The 23,203-nt window shown below is 38.8% G+C and overlaps 1 protein-coding gene across 4 annotated transcripts in view; it reads left to right on the top strand.

Moving 5' to 3' along the window:
- LOC150078344 (protein slit-like) overlaps window positions 1-22,169 on the top strand; it is a 715,724-nt gene extending 693,555 nt beyond the window's left edge. For all 4 annotated transcript variants that reach the window (XM_090385081.1, XM_090385080.1, XM_090385079.1 and 1 more), the window contains 2 exons: window positions 5,176-5,385; window positions 21,587-22,169. In XM_090385081.1, coding sequence (XP_090241207.1) covers window positions 5,176-5,385; window positions 21,587-21,810 — 434 coding nt within the window. In that variant the 3' untranslated portion in view covers window positions 21,811-22,169. The remainder of the gene's footprint in view (window positions 1-5,175; window positions 5,386-21,586) is intronic.
- Window positions 22,170-23,203: the final 1,034 nt, after the last annotated feature.

The raw sequence follows: 23,203 nt of genomic DNA, 5'->3' as shown, positions 1-23,203 counted from the left end.
AGTATGTATTATCAATAGCGGCAGTAGAAGTCAAGAATGATATTAATTGATATGTAGACGTAACAGGCAATGTACTGATTGGTATGTGAACACAACAGATGATAATATCATAGCGTTAAGTAATTGATTGACGTTATGATACCCATATATATAAAGAATCTTCTACTTTCTTTTCTTATTATTTCCTAACTTGACTTTAAAAGTTAGGTAAGGAAACCTTTCCTTTTTTGATTAACCTAACCTTTAAGGTTAGGTTAGGACACCTAACCTTAAAAACGTACGAAGAAATCAGTAATGTGGTTTTTTAATAACAAAAACACTCATGAACTCCAGTAATCTGCTTTTAATAATGAGAAAAAACTAACCATTACACTATCTGCCACGCCTATGTGTCAATCAATATATCATTCTCGACTTCTACTGCTGCTACCAAGAACGTGTACAGTTTGTTTACCGAGAATGCAAGGATTTCTGCAGTAGTGGCAAACCAGTTTGCCCGGTAAGTTTCCCATAGTTTGCCGTGGTTCCCATGTTGGTTTCCTTACCTTAGCTGTCTTTTCAATCTCCATTGACCTCTAAGGCCAATAAGCTATTTCCAACCACAAGATCACCACTGACTGGATGTTATTTGGTTATTGGACTAATCTGAATACTCCCACAACAACTGTATATGAAAACCCCAATAGGGTTGCTGTTTCTGAGATACTATACTGGCTTGCCTGGCATCAACTATCCTGCCATGTTTAAAGTCACTTAAATCTTTTATCTTTCCCATTTATGCACTGAATTACACACACAACATCCCCACGTTTATACCCATCTGCTTTATATCATATATTATGAACCCATGCATCAGCAAACACGCACTGTCTGCAAATATATACTGACGGATCCAAATCTGATACAGGTATAGGTGCTGCAGTGGTTCTTCCTACTTGTTCTATCTCTGAAAAACTTTTTCCTAGTTGCAATATTTACACTGCTGAACTCCATGCAATAAAAATGGCTATTGAACAAGTCAACAACAGGTCTGATGAAGAGATAATAATCTATATCGATTCCTTGAGTGCAGTAGCTTCTTTACAACATAAGTTTCCAAACTCATCTTATTTTGAAAAAAAATCAGAGCACAGTTAATTAATCTCACAGAATACAATACAGTGGTAAGGTTCTGCTGGATTCCTGGGAAATGAGAAAGCAGATCAAGCAGCAAAAAGTCCAGTCAACCCCATATCTTCACTTGCCTTGATTCCTTATATGGACTGCAAACTCATCGTAAAACAGTTGTATTGACCAATGAGCATCAGTATGGCAGCAACACTCATAATAAATTCTTCCAATAAAGAAAAAGCCACAATACTGAAAATGTAGTTCACAATTAAACAGATAAGAACAGATGGGTGTGCCCAAAGCATGTCCTTGCAAGGACATGCATTGGACACACCCATCTCACGCACCTTCACTTGTTGGCACGTGATGAACCTCCTCACTTCGTCATTGTCCCAGTGTACTAACAGTAAAACATATCCTCCTCGAGCATCCCCGCAATCATGCTGGTTGATTAACAAATTTTAAATCAGCTTTAACCCAAAACAATTCAATAGAGATGAACCACATTCTCAGTGAAATTGTAAATCTGTCTGACCTATTTAATTTTTTTAAAACAAATTCATTTATATGAACTTATCTGACACATGACTGAAAAAAAAAGGGGGTGGGGAATTTATTTCATTTTCAGAATAACTGTGATAGGCACAATTTGGCCTTAGTTGCCCTTGTGCCAGTGAACTCAAAACATTGTATTGTTCAAAACATCAAAGGCAGATATTGTTGGGATATCAGAGACGTGGTGTCACACAGATATAAGGAATGCAGAACTGGAATTTGGGGAGTACAATGTGTATAGAAAGGATAGACAGGACAGGAGGGGAGGAGGGGTTATGCTATTAGTTAAAAAACACATAAAATCCAAGGAAGTGAAGCCAGTCGACATTGATGGACAGGGCAGTGTCGAGTCAGTTTGGTGTGACATAAGCATAGGTAAATCAAAATTGAGAGTAGGAGTGTGCTATAGGCCTAATGACTCTGATGAGTATAATAAGATACTGTACAGGGAAATAGAATGGGCCAGTAAATCAGAGAGTCTTATAATGGGGGATTTTAATTTCCCAGATATTGACTGGAATTTGTGGGTTGGTCACTCACACACTAGCAGGGCTTTTGTGGATTTATTGGATGATTGTTTTCTACACCAGCATGTTCGGGAGGCAACTAGAGGGAGTAATACTCTTGATCTGATTATCAGTAGTGATTCTTCATGCATTAGGAATCTGCAGATAAAGGAACCACTGGGTGGCAATGATCACAGTGTGCTGAAGTGGGATTTACTCAAGGAGGTAACTACCATCAGAGGCAAAGGGAAGGGTTTTTGCTTTCATAAATGCGACTATGATGGTCTGAGACAGTATTTAAATTCTATACAGTGGGACCAACTGATGATGTTACCAACAGCAAATTCAAAATGGGAATCATTCAAGGAACTAATCTTGGAAGCTACCAGGCTTTACATACCAACCAAGAAATATTGTTTAAGGTTCAGGCCTAAATGGTTGTCAGATGAACTAATGAGACATATGGAAGAGAAGAAAAATGCATGGGATACATACAAATTAATGGGTGACATGGAAGCCTGTGATAGATATAAGTTGGTCTGTAACCAAGTCACAAAGGAGATTAGGCAGGCAAAGGCAGATTATGAGAAATCCTTGGCAAAGGACGCAAAGAAAAACAGAAAAGAGTTCTTTACCTATTTAAACTCAAGACGGAAAGGGATGAATCAGATTGGTCCACTGGATGTTGATGGTTCAACAGTTGAGGATCCTGCTCAGGTGGCTAACAATCTAAACGAGTATTTTGCATCTACATTCACACATGAGGAGTTATTCAGGAAGGGGAATGTCGTAGGTGAAGTAAACATTGGCAGTGAGCTAGATTATTTTCTAATAACTGAGGGGAAAGTGGAGGAGAAATTGCTGAGGATAAACATAAAAAAGGCACCAGGGGTGGATGGGATCTATCCAGTTATATTAAAGGAGGCAGCAAAGGAAGTAAGCAAACCCCTAGCCATAATTATGAGAGCTTCTTTGGACTCAGGGGAGGTACCCATGGACTGGAGATGTGCAAATGTAACCCCAATTCACAAAGGAGGATCAAAGGCTGACACAAGTAATTACAGACCTGTTAGTTTAACTTCGGTTCCAGGAAAATTAATGGAGGCACTGGTTAAAGAAGCACTGCAGGATCATCTGGACAAGAATTCAGTTATAGCTCAGACACAGCATGGTTTTGTTAAGGGCAGGTCTTGTCTGACCAATTTGATTGGATACTATGATGTAGTCACAAAAGAACTGGATGCAGGGAATAACTTTGATATTATATATTTGGATCTTAGAAAGGCTTTTGATACTGTTGCGCATGGAAGACTGCTGCACAAATTGGAGAAGTGTGGCATTGGAGGCAAATTGCTGCTATGGATAAAGGGATGGTTGAGTGGCAGAAGACAGAGAGTGGTGATCAATGGACACTGCTCAACGTGGACTAATGTTATTAGTGGAGTTCCTCAGGGTTCAGTGTTGGGTCCATTGTTGTTTTCTGTATTTATAAATGATATTGATGATGGTGTATCAGGCTTAATGTCCAAGTTTGCAGATGATACCAAGGTTGGCAGGGTTGTTAAGAACACTACTGATACTATGCTGCTGCAACAGGATCTGGAAAGGTTGAGCAGATGGGCTGAGAGGTGGCAAATGAAGTTTAACATTGACAAATGTAAAGTACTACATATGGGAAACAGTAACCCCAGATCAACGTATCAACTCTGTGGTACTACGCTGGCAGTGGTAGAGAATGAAAAGGACCTGGGGGTAATTGTGCAGGCAGATATGAAGTTCTCTGAGCAGTGCAGACGAGCTGCAAGAGTAGCTCATGGTGTCTTGTCAATGATATACAGGAATTTTTCTAGCAGGGATAAGGATGTGATTATTCCCTTGTATAAGGCATTGGTCAGGCCACACCTTGAGTACTGTATACAGGTCTGGAGGCCTCATTTCAAGAAGGATGTAGAGCTGCTCGAACGAGTACAGAGAAGGGCAACAAGATTAGTGAATGGAACAAAGGGTTGCTCTTACGAAGAAAGGCTTAAGTTTTGCAAATTACAGAGCCTGGAAACTAGGCATCGGCGAGGTGATCTGATAGAGGTGTATAAGGCTTTGAATGGCTTGAGCATGCTCAATGCCGATGGGATTCTTCCTCTTGCTCAGAATAATCACCTGAGAGGGCATAAATTCAAATTGAGGAAGGACGGATGTCGGATAGATGTGCGGAAATTTGCCTTTAGCCAGCGGGCAGTTGGTTTGTGGAATAGACTCCCATCGCTTGTTGTTGAAGTTGATAGCCTAAATAAATTTAAGGCTCAGCTGGACAGGTATTTTGAACGAACGGAGGGGTGAAATGGGAGTAGTGTTTTTTTTTTTTTTTTTTTTTTTTTGGCTGATGCTGAATAAGCTTGCTTTCTTGCATCATATGCCTCTACTAATGCTAATGCTAATGCTAACTCCCATTAAAACAGCATCATCATATAGTATGAACACATGATATTGCTGAAGGAATGCCCTATTTCACAAAAAGGATAGATGCATGTGCTTAATAAAGTGGCTACTCAGTGTATAGTGTATTGATTAGATAATTTCACCTTTTAATAAACATAAATCAGAAATATATAAGAAGCAATATCATTCCTAATGTATGTCATCATGCATGTTTGCAAGCCAGAGAGAGAGCACACACAACAAATTTATGTTATATTCATTTTATGTTGATTATTGATATTATTTGATTTAGGAAGGTAAGCATACATTATGTTTTGGGAGGTTGTAGTGGTCTGATTATATTTTCAAGAATGCATCTGCAGATTATACATTATTACTGGAAAATCTGATAAAAGTCACAATTATGACACCAAGAAGAACTGGCTATACTAAAAAAAAAACTTTGATAATCCTCGTTCGGTTTATTCTTCTCCCCAAATTTAATTTCTCATTAAAATAAAATTTAAAAAAATGTTGTCATCTACTTTCTTGATATATAACATATGTATTTTAAATATCTTTACTATAGGTTGCATGAAGGAGATGTATGTGAATGGCAAACCATTAGATATTATGGTAGCCAGAAAGCAACAGAGAGTATCTCCCGGCTGCTCAGATTATGATGATCCCAAGCCTTGCAAGAATGACCTGTGTCAAAAAGGTCAGTGCGTTCCAGTAAATCGGTACAGTTACGAATGTCACTGTCACAAAGGCTGGAGTGGACCCTTCTGTGATCAAGGTATGACTATCACTGTTGATTTGGTGTGGGTGGAATAAAATATGAGAAAATATGCAAAAACATTAATCACCAGTTAAATATTATTTAAGAATAAAATGAATTCCATGGGTGCATGGGATAAAATATTACTCCAGATTTTTTAAACCATTTTTTGTACAAAAACTTCTTTCTCATTGAGACCCTGTCTATTTTTCAGACATTTTAATGTGCAGTGACTGGTGACCTCAGAACACTGTTTTTATAGCTTCTGGCATTGGTTTATATTTCAAAGATGCATACAGCATTTCAGTTTAACAGTGAACACTAATGTTTTACAGAAAAAAGTGTTTGTTCATTTGTATATTCTAAAATCTACTTTAGGTTACAGTTCCATGGGACACGATATATTTGTGTTGTTACCTGCACTCACTGTTTAGACAAAAGTAGACTCTGCTCTCACGTATGGAGCTGAATCAAATAGAAACATTTATTTTCCTATAACACACGTCCAAACCACAATTAATTTTTTCTTTTGTGAAAGCTGATATGGACTGTGCAGTACTTGCATACTCACTATGTCAGTTTCAACATGGCAGTATGTGATGTCACATCAGGGCAGAGATGCAAGACATGATTTTTAGCAGTTTAAGCAGTCAACGTCCATATCAGAATGAGACCATTCATGGTGTTGTGTTATCTGTAGATTGCATATGTAAGTGCGGAAGTTTGAAGATAATTTACAGAAATTCTGTAGACTGACTTGAAACCTCTGCACTGGCTAGACCAGGCACGAAGTGCTATAATTTTTCTCATGCACCTCATAGTTACATGTTTGGACCACTGGAAGCAGCATTTGTGATAACAAGGTACAGAGCAAATCTTTTTCAGTAGCCAACCAGAAATATTTTTTCCAGGAGTGGTTTTCTTTTTCAAATGAAAAATTTTTCTGAAAATTTTGGTGAATCACAGGAAGAGGTGAAAGATCAAAAAGGGATGAATAAGTGAGAAAGTATAAGAGCTATTTGTAATTTAATATACTGTAGAAAAACAACTGAATTTGATTTACTTTCATAATAGTTTTATGGTCTAAGGAAAGTGTTCATTTATAATTAATCTACTGTTTACATGAGAGAGTATTAATATGGGCTCTTTCATAATGACTACAGCTGCTGTTACAAGAGAGGTTGGAGGTCAACTGTATTTTCTGAAAGAGTGCCTCCAGACTTACCAGTGCATTACACTGTAAACAAGAGAAGAAAATTACTTAGTTTTAGACAATTCCTTATTTAGCTAAATACAAGTTTTTAAAAATAATGTTCTTAGACTCTTTCATCCAACCCCTCAACGTGGGCACCTGTACGTGGTGTAAGGGGACCTCCCAGTGATGCTGCTGGTTTTCCAGATTAGCATCACTGGGATCTAACGCCCATACCTTGGTTCCAGGGTTACATCGTTGGAATCCGGCTGTACAGCCGTGTGCCGCGACCCGTGGAATTTGGAAAGGGGGATCCTGGTGGTTGAGGGGCCCAGCCTTGATACACCACTTTGGCCCCTGCTTCGACAAGACAGGTGGGCCCGGACCAGCCCGACTGGGATCAATCGGCGGGTGGTTCTTACTGCTAGGGTCAACTGCGTTCCAATAAGTCTCCCTCCCTTTGGTCCTGGGGCGGGATCAAGGCTTATTGGAAACGTGGGTATGGTGCTCCTAAGCTAACTTGACGTCCCATTCGTGTACGCAGTACCTGCTAATTCACGAGTGGGCGTCCCCTCGTAGGGCTCCGTGGTGGGTGAGGTACTTAGGGCATCTGAAATTTTTACCTTACTCATATGAGTAATTTAAATTCTATTTCTTCTGGGGCCCCAACAAGGCCCCTACCTAATCGAGATGAAACCACAGAAAACACCTCTGCAAAAAGAGCCAGAACTGAGGATACACCACCATCTGTGACACGGCTTTTCCTCATTCTCCATTCCACCAGAGAGTAGGCACTCGGGAAAATGTCACCCTTTTTCATCCAGAAAGGATTAGAAGGGTTGACAGGATCTCCAAAATCTGTGAAAAGGCTACATTCTGGAGACATTTTAGTTGAGGCTGCAAGCCAAAACCATGCACAGCAAATACTGAAAGCCACATCGTTAGGGGGATTACCCATCATCGTTACTCCCCATAAAACTTTGAATTTCTCACACGGTGTCATATCAGAGTGGGATCTTCTTCACGTTTCTGAAGAAGAGATCTGCTCTGAACTTAAAGACCAAGGAGTGACGGCTGTCAAAAGAATATCAATGCGGAAGGATGGGAATCTCGTCCCTACCCGAGTTCTCATCGCAACATTCAACACCCCACAGCCTCCAAGTTCCATAAAAGCAGGCTATTTAAACTGCCCAGTGAGGATTTATATCCAGAACCCACCGAGGTGTTTTAAATGCCAAAAGTATGGCCACTCTCAAACAGTTTGTCGTGGCACCTCTGCCTGTGCTTGCTGTGGTGCTAAAGACCATGAGAGCAAGGAATGTTTAGCTTCTAAGCCAAGTTGTACTAACTGCCAAGGAGAACACCCTGCATACTCTCGAGCATGACAGCGGTGGAAAGATGAGAAGGAAATTCAAAAACTAAAAACAGAGCTAAACATCTATCAGGAAGCCAGAAGACGCATCCAACCTATAAATAGCGCCAAGCCCTCATACGTCCAGAAAGCTTCTGGGAAAAGTACCATTGGTACTCAAACTGATATGAGTATTCCACCAAGGGAGTCATTTACCCCCTTGCGCGTTATTTATTAAGTTCTCAAAAGCCCACCCAAAAATCAGTCAGCCGCCACTGCTATATCCGTACCTCCTAGTGCTCCACCACTTCCAAAACGGAGTGCTAAAAAAACTCCAAAGAAAGGGGAACAGGCATCTACAATCCAAGAGACAATGGATGTCGAAGATAAGGAGGTACAGGATGAGTCTGTTCTGGAACTCTTTGCGAAAGAAGAAGAAATGGATACTGGCCAACGTCCAGTCTTTCCAAAGAGAGATAAACCCAGGACTGAGAAAATGAAGCCCTCAGCCCTTCGGAAGCCACCAGACGGACCCAATAAATCAAAATAATGGATACCTTTAAATTTCTCCAATGGAATTTCCGTGGATTTCGTAGAAATACAGATGACATCAAGGCTCTCCTGAGTAAGCATGAACCAACTTGCTTTTGCTTACAGGAGACATATTTAAAGGCAAATGAAGACCCTTACTTACGTAACTGCTCAGTTATTCGCAGAGACAGAACGGGGGATGGACCTGCCCACGGAGGAGTCGCTATTCTTGTGGGTAACCACAACCCCATTCAAGCTGTGCTTCTCACCACTAATCTAGAGGCTGTAGCAGTTTGTCTTACAGTAGGGTTCCTTTTAACTGTTTGCTCCATTTATTTGCCACCTGGGAACGACATCACCCAGGCAGACCTTGTTGATCTCATTAAGCAACTGCCACCCCCTTTTCTATTATTAGGGGATTTCAATGGGTATAATCCGCTGTTGGGTAGTTCTGACATCAATAGAAGATGTCGGATTATCGAGCAATTGCTTGAAAACAATGATCTGGCCCTTCTAAATGTGGGATCTAACACCTTTTTCCACACGGCTACCCGTACATTTACTGCCATTGATCTTTACATCTGCTCCCCTTCCCTTCTGCATCTGAGTACATGGGAGGTTGAAGAAAACCTTTATGGTAGTGATCACTTCCCTGTGTTATCCACCATTTCAAATGGGAGACAATGTCACCAGTCAAGAATACCACATTGGAAGATCGATCACGCCGACTGGAATGCCTTTCGTCATATGGCAACGTTCAATACCACTATAGTCAGCCAGGAGCCAATTAATGAGTCAGTAAAACACATCACAGAAAGTATAGTCCAGGCAGCAGCAGTTGCAGTTTCAAGGACATCGTCCCGCTTTCCACGTTTTCCAAAACCATGGTGGAATGGAGAATGCACAGCAGCCAGGAAGGCTCAAAACAAAGCATGGGGAATATTTCGTCGCTACCCCACCACAGATAATTTAATAGCTTTCAAACATGCACGTGCCAAAGCACGGTACATTAGACGTCAGAGCCAAAAGGCATCTTGGCTCAAATTTTCATCTTCCCTTACACGGGCCGCCAATCCCAAAGCCATGTGGGACAAAGTTCGGAAAATGAAGGGCAAATACAACTCACGCCCTTCATTGATCCTGGAACATAATGGATGTACAATTGCAGATCAACTGCAATTGCAAATACTCTCGGGGAGACATTCGCTAAAATGTCTTCAGAAACATCGCATCCCCCAGAGTTCCTCGCACTCAAACAAAGATCAGAAAAACATCACCTGAAGCTGTCCTCTAACAATCGCGAGGAATACAATCAGCCCTTTACACAGTGGGAGCTGAAAGCAGCACTCTCACTATCCAAGGCGAGTGCTGTTAGGTCAGACAACATCCATTATGAGATGATTAAACACCTTTCATCGGAATCCATGGATCGTTTGCTCCGTCTCTATAATAGAATCTATATTGAAGACATTTCCAGACTCATGGCATATGGCAACCGTCCTTCCCTTTCCGAAACCAGATAAGGATCCAAAAATACCAAAAAATTACCGTCCTATGGCTCTGACGAGCTGCTTGTGCAAGATCCCGGAAAGAATGGTCAATGCTCATCTTTTGTGGTATTTAGAAGCTAACGACCTCCTTTCCAGGATACAGTGTGGCTTCCGAAGGAACAGGTCAACACTTGACCATTTAATCTGCTTGGAAACATCTATACGTGATGCTTTCCTGAAACATGAGCACCAGGTGTCGGTTTTCTTTGATATGTAAAAAGCGTACGACACGGCTTGGGGATATGGAATTTTAAAAGACATATATAACTTTGGTCTTAGAGGACACATTGCCCTCTTTATCAAAAACTTCCTTACAGATCGGTCTTTCCAAGTTTGTGTAGGATCCACCCCCTCCTGGCCATTCTGCCAAGAAGAGGGAGTTCCACAAGGATCAGTTTTAAGGTTACGCTTTTTGCTATCAAAGTTAACTCTATAACTGAACAACTTCCTCCAATCGTAAACAGTGCCCTCTTTGTAGATGACTTTAGCATCTTTTTGCAGTCGTGCAATATGAGGGTCATTGAAAGACAATTGCAGCATGCCATAGACCACGTCAACTCTTGGGCAGTGACTAATGGTTTTAGGTTCTCGCCACAGAAGACTGTCTGCGTTCACTTTTGTCGCAAACGGAACCTTCACCCTGAACCAGAACTTAAACTTGGACAAGACATCATTCCAGTAGCACCCGAGACAAAATTCTTGGGGCTCATTTTCGACAAGTTGACATTTTTACCTTATATTCGTCAACTGCAGACAAAGTGCACAAGAGAGTTGAATCTCCTACGCTCTATTTCCTCCAATAAATGGGGAGCAGACCGCTCCACTTTGCTCAGCCTCTATCGTGCACTTGTCCGATCTAAACTAGACTATGGGTCCCAAGTGTACGCATCGGCTAGAAAGAGTGTACTTAGATGGCTGGACCCAGTTCACCACCAAGCCATCCGTATTGCTACTGGAGCATTTAGAACATCCCCTGTCCAGAGTTTATATGTTGAAGCAACTGAACCACCACTGTCATTTCGACGAAAGCAATTGTCTTTAAAATATACCTTTAAATTAAAATCCCTGCCAGACAATCCTACGTGGACATCCGTTTTCAAGCCACAATGGGAAAACCTATATAACACTCTTCAGACTGCCAACCGGCCTTTTGGTATCCGTGTCCAAGAGCTCGACATCATGGTAGACAATGTTGCCCAGTCACCAAGGCAACCACTTCCATCCAGGTATGCTCGCTTACCATCATGCGACTTCTCCCTTAAAAATTGGGGTAAGTCCATTACTCCATCTTCTGTCTACCACCAACTCTACGCTGCCCACCGGGCCGAATATTCCAACTTTTTGCCTGTCTTCACGGATGGGTCGAAGTCGGAGTTGTCTGTTGTATCTGCTGCTATCTTTCCAGGTTGTTCTATATCTGGAAAGATTCCCCAAGAATGCAACATATACACAGCTGAGTTGTATGCTATAGAGTTAGCCTTGGACCACATTAAAACCCATAGGTATCAAAGGTGTACGGTGTACACTGACTCTCTAAGTACACTGCAGGCTTTATCGGGTATGAGGTATAATTCTCATGCATTTGTGACTCGGATTCAGCAGACGCTACATTCTCTGTCTGAGTGTTCTTTTGACATTCGTTTCTGCTGGATTCCAAGCCACATTGGGATTGTGGGAAATTAACTGGCAGATGCTGCGGCCAGGTCACCAGAACCCCACAACACTTATTGCCTGTTAGTCCCCTATACAGCAGACTACAGGCAGTTAATACATGATACGTTACTGTCCCAATGGCAAAAATCTTGGCATGAGCAAGTTACAAACAAGCTCTATCAGATAAAGCCTGTAATCCGACATTGGCAGTCTAGTCTGCACAGGAATTGCAGAGAGGAAGTTGTTTTAGCTCGCCACTGCATAGGACACAGTCATCTTACACATGCATTTCTGCTGAGGACAAATGACTGTCCTATGTGTGAGAACTGTGACACCTATTTAAGTATACGTCATATTTTAACCGAATGTCCACGTTTTAGACACGAACATGATTTTTATTTTACCGCATAGGACACAGTCATCTTACGCATGCATTTCTGCTGAGGGCAGATGACTGTCCTATGTATGAGAACTGTGACACCTATTTAAGTATACGTCACATTTTAACCGAATGTCCATGTTTTAGACACTAACATGATTTTTATTTTACCACTTTTAGTCATCTGGCTGAGCCTTATACACTCAGTCAGATTTTATCCGACAATGACAATGTGTCTGCTGTTTTTAGCTATTTAAAATCAGTAAACTTTTTACTCGTATTTAAAATTAAATTTATTCCTGTTGATATATTTTTTACTTTTATATCTATGTTATATCTCAACATGGTGGCCTAATTAATTAGGTCACTAAATGTTTTAACTTTTTATATATAACCTGGATTTGGCGCATTATAGCCTTAGTTGCTAATGCACCAATAAAACCCAAATCAAATCAAATTTTATATTAAATAAAAAAAATAGAGTATTAACGATGCTGTTCACTTGGAAAAAAATAAATAATAATGAGAAAAATTCCTAAGCAGCCATACTGTATGCATTTGAATAAGTGATAAACATTTATCCCATCCCATGTGTCAACTAACATTGAGGGGTGGGGAGAAATCTCCAATGATGGGTCAACAAATAATATATACTATTTGTATTATGTTGCAGAACAATTGTATAGTATATAGAAGAGAATGACGTGGAATTATATGGAAATCAAAGAACAGGTTTGTTATAAGTGGGATCCTGTCTAACCAATCTGATTAGCTACTATGACTCAGTAACAAAGGAACCAGATGCAAACAATAATTTTAACATCATATATTTAGATTTCAGCAGCCATTTGTGTGGAACAGTGGCTTTTGCCACTGTTCCACACAAATACTGTTCTACATATTATTTACAATATTTATTAATTGTAAAGTATCTAAGAGATAGAAATATTTATTAATGAAGACATATCAAGCTTTTCTAAGTTTGTGGATGATATGAAGGTTGGCAGGGTGGTTAATGACAGGAATCAAGGCATACTACTGCAGCAAGACATAAAAAAAATTAGGCAGATGGGCTGAGAAGTGGCAATTGGTAAATGCAAGGTACTACATATGGGCAGCAGTAATCACGGAATAGCATACCAAGGTGAGAAAGAAAGAGACCTAGGGGTAATTTCACAGTCTGACGTGAAGTTCTCTGAACAGTGCCAGAGAGTAATTGATTTTTAAATTAAAGTGCCATCTGGTGTGGTGGAAGTGAGTAGCTTGGATAAATTTAAGGAAGTAGGCTGATGTATTAGATGAGATGAACAGATGAGGTCAATTGTGGGTTTTTTTGGTTTTTTTCTGTTGATGTTGTATAAGCTCAATTTCAAATCTTCCACCTCAAAGATTTGAGATTGAATGTATACAGATCATGCCTGACAAGTTTTTTTGGTAATTTACTAAAAGTTGTGAGAAAACAATGCAGAAGTGGAATGAAAGAACTGAAATAAAAAATATTAGCCTGAAATTTACAAAATAAGATAAAAAACTGGAATTATTTTATTTTTTAACTAGATGGAAGAAGTGTGTGGAAAATTTTTTTCAAATTTCCAAGCTGAAAACTTTTTTCATTTTTTATATTTCCCAACAAGTTCTACTAATGATCGAGCACAAACTGATCAGATAAGATTTGTGTATGTATTTTATTATCCAAATTCCTAGTATCTTAAAATTACTTCTGGATTACATTACTGTAATATTTTTAATATTTCCTGGAGAAGCATTGTCAAGTTAATATGAAATGTAAAACCAGTTTTAAACCATGGGTTACTTTCAAATATTTATCATTCATGTTTTATAAATGAAGTCTACACCACTGCAACCCTACTAAACATTGTTTTTTAATGAAGTATGTTACCTCATCTAGGAAATGGTGTACGATACATTTATTGCAACTATGTGCAGAGTTTCTAATTATGTCTTACTTTATTGCACTAATATAGCTTCAGTTTGTACATACCACCGAGCAAACTAAGTTTTTTACATCTGTCCCATATTGTGGAGGTTAGTCACCACAGTTACCTTGATATCACACAATGCATTTTAAATAAAAAGCATTGCTCCAATAGAAAAGTATATTGCTACTTATTTGCTGCCAGCTGTATTTAAGAGAATGCATTCCATGGCCTAATTTTAAAAATGTTGAGGAATAACTCCTTTAATATCCACCTAAAAATAATTAGTTTGGAAAGTAATGACTGGTGAAGTAAAAAAAAAAGGTTGCTCTTACCAAGAAAGATTTAAGTTTTGCAAATTGCAGCGTCTGGAGACTAAGCACCTACGAGGTGATCTGATTGAGGTGTATAAGGCCTTGAATGGTTTGAACAAGCTCAATGCTGAAGTAATTCTTCCTCTTGCTCAGATTACCCACTTGAAGAGAATGCAAGTAAAAGGATGGCCATCTCCTTTGAACATAAAGAAAACAGTCATAGAAATGTGTGAAAACAGTACCCACAATATGGAGATATCAAGCATGTTGAATGTGGATCTAAGTTTGGTTGCTACTATATGGGTAAGGATAAAATTCTTGAGGAAATTCAGAATTCTACCATCATAACATTGACAAGAATAAAGAATCACAATTCACATATTACTAAATGGGAAAGCTTTTATTTATCTGGTGTTGAAACCAGATTTGAGTCTAATAGTGATAAAGGCTAAAGCTTTAAGCCTTTACAAAATGGTTAAAGAGTGTGACTGACTGTCAATGGCAATAGAAGAGGAACTTAAAGAAAACACTTGATTGTTTAACCATTTCAGAAAACATTATCAGTCCCGAAATATCAGAGTACAAGGAGATGTGGCTCCGAGTGCCAAGCGATAGTGACCTAACGATTTTTGTGCCATATATATAGTGCTCTTACTCAGCGAATAAGTTATATTTATTTTAGTGTCTCTTCTTCCTGTTTTACTCAAGTGATTCTTTACTTAAAAGCTTTCAAGTAAGAATCCAGAAAGGAAATTCACCTTTCTTTCCTTATACATATATATTTATTTAATTCATACTAACCCAACTAACTTCCTAAACTGCTTGGTCACTGGTGGCACAGCTCCTGCCTCCACGTGGCGGGGCCGGTAACCTGGGAGAAGAAAGTTACTCTCCCGGGACTAAAAGGAGAAAAGATGGACTTAAATAATTTTCCTCCTTTAGAGCCATCAAGCTCAAGGTCAGAAATGTCTAATGAAAATGACTCAAACCAACCTAAAAGACTTTGAATAGAAGTAGAGTGTCATAACCTCCCTAACTTTTTGGTGATACACTCTCTGTCTGCTCAGCTGGTGGGCAAGCTATCACCATTTATGATTCAAAAATATTTAGAATCAATTGCAGGATCACCAAAAATGGTGAAGAGACTACAATCAGAAGATCTTCTGGTTTAAACAGCCACTGCCAAACGTTTTGAGTGGCTATTAAAGACAAAAACATTTTATTATTATTTATTATTATTATTATAATTAGCCATATGGTGCAAGGAAGCCTGAGGCTTTTGCTGCACCAGCCAAAAAAAAAAAAATTCCTGAGTTACCCCTGTGCGCGTGTGTGTGTGTGTGTGTGTGTGTGTGTGTGAGAGAGAGAGAGAGAAAAAGAAATAGAAGGGAATCACCAAGAAAGAGAAGAATAATGATATCCAGATCAGGACCCTGGGTGTGCCAAGCCCATACTCACCTGATGTGAGCCCCTGAGGTTTTGGTGGGTTGCCAGTATCTGTTACTCCCCACAATACTTTAAATTCATTGAAAGGCATCATCACAGAGTGGGACCTGCTTTCAGTGTCTGAGGAGGAATTAGTCCATGAACTTAGTAATCAGTGCGAAGCGCATAATGATTAAAAAAGATGGAAATCTTGTACCAACTTGATCCATCATTTTAACCTTCAACACTCCCGATTTGCCATCCACTGTAAAAGTTGGCTATTTAAACTGCCGGATTTTCCCGTACATCCCGAATCCTCTTCGCTGTTTTAAATGCCAGAAATATGGCCATTCTCAGCAGGCATGCAGGTGATGCCATCTGTCCTATATGTGGCTCTAAAGACCATACACAAGCAGATTGCTCAGCCTCAACTCCAGTGTGTCCCAACTGCAAAGGAAGTCATCCTGCGTTTTCTAAATCATGCGATATGTGGAAAACTGGAAAGAAAATTCAGAGATACAAAATAGAACATAAAGTAACATATCCTGAAGCACGCAGACAAATCATGTCGACCATGCCTAGTCAATCTTATGTCTTGCACCCGAAGCTATATTTCAACTGCAGCTCAAACAGACGTGTCAATACCACCGAACTCCTCTTTGGCAAATTGGGTTAAAGAAACCTTATCAGCCTCCAGAAAAGATACTCCAAAACCTAAAACCAGTGAAGCCACAAACACCCCAATTAATATCCCAACTGATACCCCAATAGTCTCGCAGAACACTGAAAGAATGAAAACTACTAAAGATTGTAAGAAAGCCGAACCTCAAACAAACAGTGTGGAAGTGGATGTACGCCTGGATTATGAGGAATCCATCCTAAAATTGCATGCCAATGACAATATGGATACTGGTCGCCCCCACATTCCCAAAAAAAGACCGGAAAAAAGTCCCACATCCAAAAAACAGCCAGATGAATCATCCTCAAATAAACCTAAAGAATGCGTAACATCATACAGTGGAATTGCAGAGGAATAAGCAGCCATTCTGATGACTTAAAAGATTTAATAGCTCAATTCAACCCCATAGCTGTATGCCTATAGGGAACATTCTTGCCACCCCAATTTTCGCCAAAATTCTCCAATTATATGATGTATAGTTGAGATAGAAAAGAATCTTCTGCTCGTGGAGGAGCAGCCATTCTGGTTAATTCTAACGTGCCATCCAAGTCGATCCAGTTAATAACAAATCTAGAAGCTGTGGCTACTCGTATTGCAGTTGGTACATCAGTTACTCTTGTTACCGTTTATATTCCACCATCTCTGCCTCTTCCCCATTCAGAACTTGACAATCTCATTACACAACTACCAACTCCAATTTGTCTTTTCGGTGACTTTAATGGAAACCACCCATTGTGGGGGTCCACTACAATGGACAGAAGAGGCAAGTTAATTGAAGAATTTATAAATAATAGCGATCTTAATTTACTAAACACTGGATCTCCTACTTACATCCACCTACCTACAGGATCTGCTTCTGCAGTTGACTTGTCATTTTGCTCTCCATCCATCTTTCCAATCCTGACATGGTCGGTATTATCCGATCCATTTAACAGTGACCACTTTCCAATTATTTGCTCAATACAAACAGCAGTAACTCAAAATCCTAACCAACGATCCAATTGGAAGTTTAGTAAGGCGAACTGGGATGGCTATTCTGCCCAAATGCTCTTAGACAGAATTTATGTCCAACAGAAACATACTGATGATGTAACTACTTACATCACCAATCAGATTCTGACTGCGGCAAATGCTTTCGTTCCGAAATCCAAGACATTTCATGCTCATCGAAATCACTGGTGGAATGCAGAGTGCTCTATTGCCAAACAAGATAAAAACTGTGCATGGAATACCGGAAGTATCTTACTACCTCTAACTTAATTGCTTATAAAAGGTTTAAAGCAAAAGCAAGGCAAATTAGAAGGAACGCAAAATGCGATTCATGGATTGCTTTTGCATCAACCATCACAAAAGACACTGACACACGGATCATATGGAGAAGGATACAGGTGCTAAATGGCAAATTTGTTTGGCTACCCTCTCCCATACTTCACTGGAAAGGAAACGACATGTCTATGCTCAAAGAAGTTGCCAATGCTTTAGCAGAATCTTTTGCCATCAGCTCTGCTTCTGCTTCTTATGCAAGCTCCTTCCAGAGCATTAAAGATCATGCAGAACGGTATAAAATTAACTTCTCAATGCACCGCTCCTTTCCGTACAACCAACCCTTTACATTAATAGAACTGAAAGAATCATTAAATAGATCTCACAACAGTGCTTCAGGGCCAGATGGTGTTCATTACATTATGCTAAAGCATTTACATGAAGAGGACTTGTGTACCCTGTTGATTTTCTACAATCAGATCTTCTCTGAAAATGTCTATCCTTCATTCGTTCATTATCGCCATACCAAAACTAGGCAAAGATCCTACTCTGGTTCAAAATTATAGGCCAATATCTCTTACCAGCTGCATAGGGAAAATTTTCGAAATGATGATTCATACAAGACTCGCTTACATCCTAGAGTCACAGAATCTCCTTCCAGACCATCAGTATGGATCTCGGAAGAACAGATCAATGCTAGACGTGCTTATCAAAGCTGAATCTCATATTTGCAATGCCTTTGTCATGAGACAACAGCTAGTCATGGTTAACTTAGATCTTGAAAAGGCATTTGACACTACTTGGCGTCATGGTATTATAATGGATCTTTACCATCTAGATCTAAGGGGACAGTTGTCTGAAATAATTCAGAATTTCTTGAAGGCGTACCACAGGGTTCGATACTTAGTCCAACACTATTCGCAATTCAAGTTAGCAATATGACACGGAACATCCCAAAAACCGTTGAAACCTACATGTATGCAGACGATCTTACCATTTCCTGTCAGTCTAAAACTATGAACACCATTGAACGGCAACTCCAACTAGCCATAACCAAAATAGAATCCTGGACTTCACGGAATGGTTACTGACTGTCAGAAAATAAATGCACTGCCACTCACTTCTGCAAGTTATGGGCTCTCCATCCTGAACTAGAAATAAACAAAACTCCAATCCCACTTGTTAATACTGTTAGATTTCTTGGACTGGTATTGGACAGCAAGCTAAACGTCCAAGCTCACGTCACTCATTTAAGAACTACTTGTCTAAAGCACATGAATATACTTCGATCAGTCTTGTCCATGTCTGGGGAGCTGATCGTTATACCTTACTACACCTGTACAAGTCCCTAATCCGTTCACACCTGGATTACGGTTCTTCAGTATATGACTCTTCTAGGGTAAGCACATTAGAACAGCTGAACGTCATACAGCACGGTGCTTTGAGGACAGCCCTAGGAGCTTTCAGGACTTCTCTGATCCAAAGTCTTTATATTGAAGCTCATGATCCCCCATTACACCTGCATAGAAAAACACTGCTGCTCCAATATGCTGTTAAGATCCAGAGTCTACCATCGCACCCCAATTGGGAGTATCTCTATAATACTTGGTGGGAATCATTCAATGAGAGCAAGCCAAATGAAAATAGACCTGCTTCACGCAGGATTAAAGAGCTTGTTCAGAGTTGGAATGTCAATTTAAATGAAATTTTTCAGGACACAATTGCACCTGTTCCACCTTGGACTTATGTGTCTGTCTCTCACGATGTGCACTTTCTCCAGTGGGGGAAAAATATTATACCACCCTGCAATATCACAGTTACACTCAGTTCATGCTACTATGAACATATAAAATTTATACAGATGGTTCCAAAACTGACAAAATGGTAAGTGCTGCTGCAGTTTTCCTTCATGTACGATTTCAGCCACACTACCGATAGCTTGCAGCATCTTCATAGCTGAATTATATGCCATTAAGTTAACGCTTAGTAAGATTATTGAGCTTTCCATCTCACCTGCCATAATTTACACAGACTCCCTCTGTGTTGTCTCTGCCATAAAGAAGTTCTCATATTCTCATCCTATCTTGAAACAGATTCCTTCCCAGCTGTTCTGCCCCAGCGTATCAATCAATCAATCAATCAGTTTCTGCTGGATCACTGGCCAGACTGGCATTCCTGGAAATGAAAGTGCTGACTTTGCCGCTAAACATCCTCAACCCTCTTTCTCACAACACTCTCAGGTTCCTTACAGCGACTAGAAGTCTGTCAGCGTGCTATGATAAATGGTCACAGATCTGGAAAGGTAACATCAACAATAAACTTTACCAGATAAAAGAAGATCCAAAGCTGTGGCTCTCTAGCTTCCAACGAAACAGATGAGAAGAAGTGGTATTGGCAAGGCTCAGAATTGGACACACTCACCATGCCCATCTCTTCCTGCTACTGGGAGAAAACCCATCTCAGTGCTCATCCTGTCAGATGCAACTTACGGTTCTTCATTTTCTGGTTGAGTGTCCCTTATATTCAACCGTTCTCTCAAACACTTTCCAGTCACTCTTAACGTTGAACAGTTCATCTAATTTGTCTCATATAATAGGAAATGAAGCCGATATACAAGAACTTTTCATGTATTTAAAACATATTAGCCTGTACAGGAGCATATAATTTAACATCTCTAATGATACGTTGCCTGTAAATAAACTGTGAACAGACACAATTTGGCCTCAGTAGCCCTTGTGTCGTTAATCCCAATAACAACAACAACAGCAAGGAGATGTTTTGGTGGCTGAAGCATCTTCGAAAAGCTGAGAAAGATTATTGAAGAGGGAAGGTATTCCTCAAAGCAAGTCTTCAATGTTGAGAAGACAGGGATATTCAAGATGCCTACCAGAACTAGCATCACTCAAGAGGAAAAATCTATGCTTGGATATATTTCTCCTCTTGCCAAAGTATAGACTGACTTGTGCCTGCTATTACAAATTATTGCAAAGCAAAGACCTGGAATTTAAAGCATTGCTACTTCTCAGTAATGCTCCTGAACATCTTAGTGATCTTGATTCTCATAAATGAGTTCCAAAATGTCAAACACAATCAGGAAACAGCAACACCTGAAGTCATAGCAATGCTGAAATAATTAAGGTTAGAGTTGAAGCTTTAGGATATGGAAGAAAGTGGCAATGAAGAGCACATGGAACTGCAAGAGCAGAGAGTCTTTGTGAAGCCTCTAGTTCTGGAAAATTCCCAACTGTGCACCCTCTCTCTCAACTATGGGATTCATTGAAGTATTCAGGCATGTGGAGTAGGCTAAAGGCTCATTTTGAGAGAGCAAATGGCACTAACTCCTACTTTAACAAACCAGTTCCTGTTGCTGCTAGATACTATGGTGATTCAAGTGATACTACAAGAAATATAAATGATTCCATCTACTCTAATTTTTTCTCTTTTCTATTATGTAGTATTTCACAAATGAATGAACTAATTTTTTTTTTGTCTAAAAAATTAGTTCAGTACTGCATGTGCATGCATTTAGTTTGAATTTGTTGTGCACTTATTGATTTTATAAATTTGAAACGGAAGTAGCTGTAATCAGGAAAAATCAACAGGTGGGTCAAGGTCATTCGTTAGCTTCTTATTGCACCCACACTATACCACCAACTTCTCATCAATAAACTCTTAGTTAAAGAAGAAAATGCTTACTTTCAGCAGTCTGTACCACAAATCATATGGGCAAAAGGGTATTCAGAGCAAAGCTAGTGAATCACTTGTTGATTTTCTGAATATAGTAGTTTCGTGTTTATATTTTGTGCTCCCCCAATAGAAATTATGTTGAAAACATCAAGCATTAAAAAAAAAAACAATTTAAAGTTATATTTTCTTCCTTGGAGCACAAGTAAAAGTATTTAAATTTTATTATTAATAATTAAAAGATAAATTTATTTTCTGTAGCTCCCACCTGTCAAAAAGAACAGTATCGGGAATTCCTAGAAGAAAATGGTTGTCGTTCTACCAAGAAACTCAAGATAGCCCAGTGTATTGGATCATGTGGTGACCAGTGTTGTCGTCCACTTAGAACGAAGAAACGGAGTGTGCGCATGGTGTGTCCAAATGGTACCAAATACACAACACAAGTAGAGGTGATAAGGAAATGTAAATGTTTACAGAAATGCTGAACTCCTTTACAGATGTTTCTGGAAGTTTGTGATGTATCTTTTTGTACAATATTCTTCTCCTGCTGTTGTACTAGGGTTTCTCCCAATCTTGTTGCGTCCAGCTTCATCATTCTGAAGACATCTGTTCCCAGAGCCGAAAGAACATGACTTCATACAAGATGAAAAGCAACACTTTTTTTACAGAATTCTTACATCACTATACTAACAGTGGTTTACAAGCTACAGAGCAGTTTTTTAATGATATTCCTGGATTAATTAATCCAGTTTCTATTCTTAAAGGTTGCAAACATAATTCAAACAGACTACATGTAATGTTATTTATTTGATATGTTAAATGTTATCTGATAAATATCAAATGCTCCCACTGATTCCAAACAATAACATTCAGTTTTTTTTTTAATTAGGTAAATTATAAGAAATGTCAGAAAATCGACTTTTTTTTTTTTACTTAACTATTCCCACCATATCTGATAAAAAGAAAGGGATAACATAAATATATTAATAAATAAAAAATTAATTTTGTGTTCTAATAATATATCTTTTTACTAAAATATGGTGGAGCAATTTCACTTTTTTTATTTGAAAAATATAATATACAAGCACATATTACTCTGAATTATGGTTAAATTGTATTTATAAATATTTCCAAATGTTAGAAGACAGTTTTATTTTTGAAATGATATTTTTTTTTTTTTTCATTACAAATCAAAATTAGTTGCATACTTTATGGTGCAAAAACCAGCAACAGATTTAGTACTGCACTGAGAGCTTTTATATATATATATTTAGCAGGGGTGTGTGGCCAGTAAGATGAATTTTCTACATTCATCAACTATTAATATACATGACTTTTTAGCACTATGTGCTTTATAGAACTCCCCAGTATTTAAAAAGCTAAGGATGAAACAAACCAAAGAGCTGTTACGAAAGATTTACAAGAAATGTGATAAAGGAAACGTTGGCATTCTGAAACTTTATGCCAAATGAAATATATTTCATTTTGCACATTTTTAAATGTAAGAACTATGATCAGTAATGAAAAGTGAATATGTATACATTTAAAACTTCACTTTCAAATTGGGGTTATTTGAATCTCAAGTGTTAGGAAGGTACTATCAATGTTCTTACTTGATTAACACATCGTGTAAAACTTTTCATTTCAATCCATTAATTACAATGATGGAAATTACAATTTCCAAATGCCAATTTCTCTATAACCCAAAACCATAAGTTATGTATCTAGTAAGCAATTCCTTTATAATATAGCCAAGTTTTTTTTTTTTTTTACACTGCTTGAAGGAATTGCTTTTTTTAACAAAAATTTATTTTCTGCAGAACAATAACTTTTATTCAAGATAAAAAGTTTCTTTAAGAGCACAGTTTTTTTTTAATA

The sequence above is a fragment of the Mastigoproctus giganteus genome, chromosome 11 (assembly GCF_048544385.1).
Source record: "Mastigoproctus giganteus isolate SK-2022 chromosome 11, ASM4854438v1, whole genome shotgun sequence".
Classification (NCBI taxonomy): Eukaryota; Metazoa; Arthropoda; class Arachnida; order Uropygi; family Thelyphonidae; genus Mastigoproctus; species Mastigoproctus giganteus.
This window is presented reverse-complemented; position numbering and strand designations above follow the sequence as displayed.